Source organism: Primulina huaijiensis, unplaced genomic scaffold (assembly GCF_012295235.1).
Source record: "Primulina huaijiensis isolate GDHJ02 unplaced genomic scaffold, ASM1229523v2 scaffold208256, whole genome shotgun sequence".
Lineage (NCBI taxonomy): Eukaryota > Viridiplantae > Streptophyta > Magnoliopsida > Lamiales > Gesneriaceae > Primulina > Primulina huaijiensis.
In genome coordinates this window covers 1-7,922 of record NW_027355200.1, presented here as the reverse complement: position 1 = coordinate 7,922, position 7,922 = coordinate 1, and the positions used below count along the sequence as shown (strand labels likewise).

Here is a 7,922-nt window from a genome sequence, read left to right as displayed (position 1 = left end):
CTTATGATTAATATACTTAAATAAAATTTAGTTTTTTTCCAAAAGAAATTATTCTGTTGATTTTTATTATTAATTATAAAACAGAATAAAGTTGGATTAGATAGCATAATTATATATATAAATGAAAAGATTTCATTTCCAGACACAAAACTCTTAGATATTGGAAGTGGGGATTGCTGCGAGTGAATGGGATCCAAGTGGAGAAGTGGTGAAAGCCTCGGCTATTGCGAATGTTGTGAAGACGTTGATGGCATCAGAAGACGGGGAAGAGGGCTGACAAGTTAGGTGCCGCCTTGCGACAGTCAACCGAGGAAGGTGGCATTTCTCGGCTCGAGTTCGATTCATTCGTGGCTCTGTTCATGATATCAATAGAGTAAAGTAAATTGTAGCCATTGAGCAAGTATTCGAATAAGTTATATAATTGAGCCTGAGTTAATTATTATCGTACCTGCAATAAAAAAAAAATCGAATTATCTCTAGACTCAAAGTAATCTTTATTATCGTATCTGCAATAAAAAATAAAAATAAAAATTATAGCTAACAACTACTACCAGGTGGAACAAGCGCAATAATTTTCATTACTGTGTTTGACATCAAATCGTTGATAGACCACAGGCCACGCATTTGATTTTAGAATTACAAGTTTAAACTTTGAGTGCAGTTTCTTGCATCTATTTGAAAAGATCTTAAAAGAGCTACTATAATAGATTCATAGCTCAGGGAGAGCCCAAGTTAATAACACCAAGGGGGATGGAACTTCAATTTTTGGGGGTAAATTTTTAATTTTTTCGAGAAACGACGTTCCTCTTCTCCTGTTCAGACTGGAGCCACTACAATTACTGGTCGCTATGTTCACTGTGTCGAAGTGAAAGAAAGTAGCTTAGTGGGTTCAAAGTAAACCTTCAAGATTGCATATATCATACTCAAGTCGATTCATCCCATGAACTTTTTTTTACATTAAATATGAGTTGGTAAATAGGAATTATTTTCCTTCTATACACTAGAACTACATTTGTAATTCAGTTGCCAGGATATCTGCTGCTAGTAACATCCTACCAAATAATACATAATATATTCAATTTCCCTCAATTACCTTTCATCCTGCCACCAAAAATATAAGGGGAAGCTCATGTTTGACTCTCTCCTGTACATTGCGTCCGGTAACCTTCTTCAGCAGTCAGTGTTCGAATACAAAAGAGGGAGTTTAGACTGGAGTGTATCCCCTGTACTGGTTCAGGGAACTGGTGCAATTTGATTCTGGTCTTGAAATACAGGTGGGATAGCTGTAAAAGCAGGCTCAATGGTTTCATTTAAGCTCTTTGTCGGTCTTTTCAACCTCTTTGGTCTTTGCTGCTGTAGGGTTTCGCTGTTTTGTGTGGGAACATCGGGTTCATACTCCACTATCATCGAGTTCGGAGACGATGAACCCACCAATTTAGAATTCTTTTGCTGCCCCTTCTTGTCCGTTGCAGCTTTCCTCTGCGAATACATCTTGGCATTGAGCAAATATTCAAAACACATGACGAAATTAATCAAATCTGACTTACTCTTACATATCTTAAGAGATCGAGTAGGTATGACAATGCGCCGGTTTTACCGGCCCTGTATGAGGCGACATGTCTAAACCCGGTCAAACAGATAGCGAGGTGGGTTAGGATCCGGTCAACAGGTACATATATTAAACTAATAATTTATTTAATTTTTTTATTTTGTTGAATAATATTAAATAAATTTTTTTGCGAGGTAGAAGTCTTAAAATTGGATTTAAAACATATTGAAAGCAAGTGGGTTTGCGGGTCTGACCATGATTGGGCCCACCAGGTTTTAGGGTAGGGCTAAATAATAATCGGGGTGGGGCAGGTCCCAAAGTCCAATTTTCTCTTTGCGGGGTGGGCCCCAAGTCAAACCTGTCCGATGCCATCCCCGAGATAAAGAAAAACGGTAACAAAGATTACCTAGATAAGTAGAAACTTTCAAGACGCAAAATTTACAATCAAAGATTCAAAATGATGTTGGATGTCACCTTTTTGTTTGTAGGTTTTGGTTTATCAGGTTCAGGAAGCTCAGACTCACTACCATATCCAAGGTTTGTAAAATCCTCAATAGATGCACCACCTCCTTCTGCATCAATTCGTATGCCCTTTGTTCCACCTTTCTTCTTCTGTCTATCTTTAGCCTGGTGACAGAATACAGCACAAGCACTTCCATATCATCACAAGTGCTTTTGATTTTAAACTGATGATTTCAAGGCGTTATTACCCACCTGCTGCGAAACTTCTTTCAATTTTTGTTCGAGTTGAGTATCATCAATCAATAATGATACAACATCTTCAGGAGCCAAAAGATCACCCTGAACATGACCACCTGTCATGACAAGCTGCTGCACAGTGCTTTTCTGACTAGCTCTCTGCAAAATTTTTTCCTCCACCGTTTCTTTACATATTAAGCGATAAACAGTGACCTGCATGATCAAAACATGTGTTTCGATGTTCAAAAACCGAGGAATAAAAATATATAAACAATAAAAGAGAAAAATCAAAAGGCCAATTTTGAGAACAGTGATACATGAAGAGAGGAATACACGATTGTAAAGGTTTTGCGAAATTAAAAGTCATCTCATTCTTCTACATATTTGTCAAATGCGAATAAATAATGTTTCCTTGAAGATGGATGCCAGCTGCCATAATATTAACACGTGTGCTTATATTCATTGCTTAGGAAAAACAACCAGAAAGAACACTAAAACAATAAAACATTAAAATGAAGATATCCAATTGCTTTAATGAAAGATCATTCCCAATAAAACCACAACGATGCAAGAAAGATGAAAAGTTAACCACAAGTAAGATTAGAATTCTTTTTAATTCAAAGATTAAGTGTAAAAAAACACTAACATCCTTAGTTTGACCCAGACGGTGAGCTCTGTCCATTGCTTGTAAATCCAACGTTGGATTCCAATCACTTTCATAAAATATGACAGTATCAGCAGCCGTCAAATTGATTCCAAGCCCACCAGCTCTTGTGCTCAGCAAGAACACAAATATATCGTTCCTGCAGCATCGGGATCGTGTATTGTGGAAATTTCAGAAAAATTTATGTTCACAGACGAAATAAAACTAGGACAAGTGAGAAAATACCGATGCTGGAAGTCATTGACCATGTCTCGACGATCCATTATCGTGGAAGATCCATCAAGCCTAAGGTACCTATATTTTCTATAGTTCATGTAATCCTGCAAAGCAAGTCGTCGTACAGGCACCATGTAAAGTAAGAGAATTCTACAGATAAATTCAAAGATAATTTAAAAAACTGGGAAAAATACAAACAAGTAAAAATTTGAATGTAGTATGCATGGACAAGATAGTTGAAGAATCAGAAGAAGTCAAAGCACACCAATTGCCATATGAACGATATGCTTTATGGGAGCTAGAAACTACTCAGGTATACTTTATCAACAGCAGATCAGCATTATTGATCAAAGAAAGCATCTAAATAAATTACTATATCTAATGGCGAGTAAGTAAAATTTATCGTTTGCCACTTACTGTTTATGACAAAAATCTATATTTTTTTACGGTATTGAAAAAACACAGGACACATGTTATTGTTTTAAAGTCGTTAGCTTAAAAATATATCTAGCTCTTGGTGTAAAGCATGCAGTAATTGCTCGAGATCAATTGTTAAAACAAGTGATGGAGTTAGTTGTAAGCACATTCAAGGGTAAATATTGATTTGGTGACAGTAATTCTAAATCCAATGTAAAAAGTACTTTGACAAAGAATGAAATTATCATCTTGTCAACACATTTATTTTCGTATTGGTTATTCAATAAAGGAATATATTGACTATTTGATTTGTTTGAAGTTGTGAATGATATGCTGAAACATTCATTGCAGAGTTCACACTTATAATTAACTTTTTTTCATTACAAAATGGAGATTCTACATAAATACTACAATATTCTAAAGAAACAAAAAAGAATAATCATAATCTTCCTCTTATACAAGATAGCTATTGAAATATATAATGAGATATTACCGTTGAACCATTGGAAAACAATTTTGAATGTCTCAAAAATCACATATGTCAAAGAAAAAAAGAATACCATAGAACAATCGAGGTTATATAACCAAAAGATAAAATATCATCAAAATCACAAAAATATAAAGAAAATTAAAAATAGGTACAGATCATTGAAGCTCAAGAAAGTCCAATAATTGATATCGAATATGATGAGAAAATATTTGTATTAGATTAAAGAAAAAGACAAAAAAAAATACACCAAAAAGTAGAGCATATTTTAAAGGAAAATATTATTGCTTATTCAAAGTTAGTGACATATTAGTGATTAACATGAATAGTAAACATATGTAATTGCAATTCTCATTTATTAAATCAACTAATTTTGTTTCATATGAAATTGTGCACGTGCAATTTTCTATTTACTTCAAATATGTAGATTTATGAGTCAGTAGTTTCTGTCATTTAAATGAAGGAAATATCAGTAGCACACACTTGCCAAATTTCAAATTTCCATATACCTAATTCAGATATCATAATAGCTTTTAGAAGAGTTAATAACCTGAAACGGTTAGCTTGGTCGTGCATTCAAGGGTAATGATGGCTATTCATAGAGTTCTAGGCTAAGTTTGTGACTTTGTACATTCACAAAGTGAATTAACTAGGATATTGTTTTATTGTGAAAGTTTTGACTAATGAGGGGATGATCTTACCAGATAAACAGGAAAGAATATTTCTCCAACACATTCATAGAGCAAAAAAATTCATAATTTAGTAATGTTAATGTACAATCGTCATGTGGAACCATCATAAATAAAATACCAACAATTTTTATAATAATAAATGCAAAATCATCGCCGGTGAAAATTAGTTCCACTTACCTCAAGTATGTTCAACATTTTCGTCATTTGAGCAAAGAGAAGCACACGATGGTTTTTGGCACGCAAACGTTTCAGCAGTATGTCAAGTGTTTGAAGCTTCCCAGAGTCCTGAAGAAAATGACAATGAACCTTTAAAGACACTCAAAAGATTATAGAACCATCAATAAGGACATGAAGAGCACAAACTGTAAGCATCTTTGCAGGGTCAAATGGTTGCATGGGCGGACAGGACCCAAATATCTTGTAAGTAAGCTGAAGAGCAGGTTGTGAAACAGGTAAGTCGGCATCAATCTCTTGTATTAATTGGTGAGAACTTCCTGGCTTTCTTGGACCATTAAAGTCAGACGTTCGAGCAAACCCTGTCAACAATCTTTTGAGCCAGGGATGATGCCACTCTTCAGTCATCATATATGCAAAGTTTCGATCAGAACAATGGGCATTTATCTGATAGTAGATGTTACATTTCAAGTTAAACTTCAACACTCACAAATTCATCATTAATTAAGATACAAATGGGTCAAATACGCATTAGTTCTTACCGGAGGTGCTCTAGTCCTGGGAATGAAAGAATATACTGAATGCAAAAGTTTAATATCATATAGAAGCCTGTCTTCATCAGATGTTATTAGAGCCTCGAAAGGGACGTTCCCAGCACCTGTCGAAACTTTCCTTCTTAGAGAATTTGTCTCTGATTTAGATGGAACCAGCAACATCCGTGTGACAGCTCTCACCTTTTCCTTGCTAATGTGAGTATAGTCACCATAATCTTCATCTTCCAGCAACATGTCCGATAATCCATTCAAACATTCCCGATTTGATCTCGTGACAAAAAACAATAATCTCTCCATAAATGACCCCAATGCCAAGAATGAAACCTCCGATGGCGACAAATCAATGAGGCGGGAAAATCCAAAAGTTCCACTTTGTAAAGAAGTACCATCTGAACCGTAATCCAGCTGCAGTGTGGATCGACATATATTTTCTGGAGAAAATATGTTAAAAAGTTTCTCAACTAACACTCTGCTCAACCCTCGGCCTAATCGAGAATAACTCAACTTGGAATCACGGACAACTTCTTGGTACACGAGTTTTGGTATCTAAAATAAAATCAGTTTATATTATGATCATGTAGTTGGTGTTTAAAAACCTAAGTCAATAAATCAGAGAGACAGCATACACGTGAAATGGGAGAAAACTTGAAATCTGTAAAGCAAAATGGTGTGCCTTACAATGAAAATTAGTGACATATAACAAACTTCTCAAATTACCTCATATACAATGGGATTTCTACCACCGGAATAACAAATGTCATCCAATTCTCCAAAGGGTGGAGGAAGAAGAAAATTTGGTATCTCTCCAAAATGGAAATATGTGCTTCCCTCATTTCTCTCAAACAACTCCGGATGATTGCATACCTGGACATGCAGAATGAGTACCACTGTCAAAACTCAAAAGTAAAATTTTGAACTCAAATAGGTGATAAACATCCAAAATGACTCAAATGATGTTCCCTCATCCATTTTTGAAATCTCTCATTCCATTTTCAGGAAGTACAGAAGTGATACTGATGTCCCCATTTCTAAAAAAGGTAATTGACTTTCATTTTTTTATTTTTAATAATCTAAATACATGGAATCCATTTAGAAAATACATGGGTATTTATTTGAAGGCAGAAATAAAAGGCAAGTTACACTTAGTTCTAATAAGCATCATGTATTCAATAAGAGAGTGTGCCTTAAGTCCTCAAAAGCAACAATACACAACAGTAGAAACAAAATTTTACCTTCCTCAGCTGGATAACAATGTTCATCAAATTCATAAGCTTTTTCTCATTGAGATGTCCACGATTTCCATCAAACAACTCAGCCAGGGATATCTTATTCTTTATAGCCTGATAAAATGCTTGCTGACGAGAACTCAATTTACAGTGCACTGTGATTTCAGTTTTCCCGGACAACTCAGAGATCACATCCTTCTTAACCCGCCGCAGCATGAAAGGCTTCAGAATTGCATGCTGTTATCAAAATAAAATGGGTGAGGCAAAGGAGGGGGTGGGCAACAAAAAATCAGAAAGCAAAAACACAAGTCCAAAACACCTCGCTTTGTCCAATTTAACCGATTCCAGAAAACTATCCTACATTGAAGATCACTTCAAGATAATAAAACAAAGCTCTTTTAGAAACCAGAGGTTACATGGAAATAAGTGAAAGATGATAAGCTACGGAGAAAGTTGAGCTCAACGTTATGTAGAGCTTAGTAGCATCAACTAGAGTCAATGGCATTAAGCAGTTGTTACATAATTTGGCCAAAGATGAGCATGGTCAACAAACTGTTGATGCGACATAAAATAGTATTATGGTCTACATGTGTTGATAAAACACTATAGTAAAAGATTAAAAATTCAACCGCTGTTACAAAGATTACATTTGATAAGCTACAAAAGGAGATGTAAAGTACTCACCAAACGATTAAGCTGGTGCTCATTTAATGTCCCACCATGCTCCGCATGACTCTCAATTCTGTTCGTAATGAAAATAGCGTTATAATGATATTTGAAGTTCAGAGATATTAACAACTAAACAGAGAAGAAACATACCCTTTTGAGAACCACTCATTGAATTGTTCATGGCTATCAAATAGGGTTGGCATAATAAAATGTAGCAGAGCCCAAAGTTCAGCCATATTGTTTTGTACCGGAGTACCAGTTAGAAGCAGACGATTTCGACAATTGAAACTCAGCAGTGTCTTCCATCTTATGCTGTCATAAAATATAAGCCACAATATGATCAATTAAATATATTTATGCATAAAATTGATTATGTGTTCACAAACAAGATATGAAGATAATATATAAGGTACTAACACATACAACAAAAAACGAATTTGAATTATCATTAATCGGTTTAAGGAAGGAACAAAAGTAGCTCAAGAAACCATTGAAATAGGAATTTTTTGAACGAATTATGGTTACCGCAACCAGGCAAGTGTAAAAAAAAAAGCAAAAAAAAAAAAAAAAAAACC

The 7,922-nt window shown here is 35.0% G+C and overlaps 1 protein-coding gene across 1 annotated transcript; it reads right to left on the bottom strand.

Annotated features, from left to right (window-relative positions):
* Positions 1 to 888: 888 nt before the first annotated feature.
* Positions 889 to 7,688, bottom strand: LOC140966919 (chromatin-remodeling ATPase INO80-like). The gene is made up of 12 exons (XM_073427226.1): positions 7,498 to 7,688; positions 7,363 to 7,420; positions 6,685 to 6,915; positions 6,170 to 6,316; positions 5,441 to 5,998; positions 5,088 to 5,345; positions 4,902 to 5,009; positions 3,138 to 3,232; positions 2,895 to 3,051; positions 2,264 to 2,461; positions 2,024 to 2,176; positions 889 to 1,479 (listed from the first exon to the last, which is right to left on the bottom strand). The coding sequence occupies exons 1-12, from the start codon at positions 7,581 to 7,583 to the stop codon at positions 1,234 to 1,236; spliced, it is 2,295 nt and encodes a 764-aa protein (XP_073283327.1). The 5' UTR covers positions 7,584 to 7,688; the 3' UTR covers positions 889 to 1,233.
* Between the last annotated feature and the right edge of the window lie 234 nt (positions 7,689 to 7,922).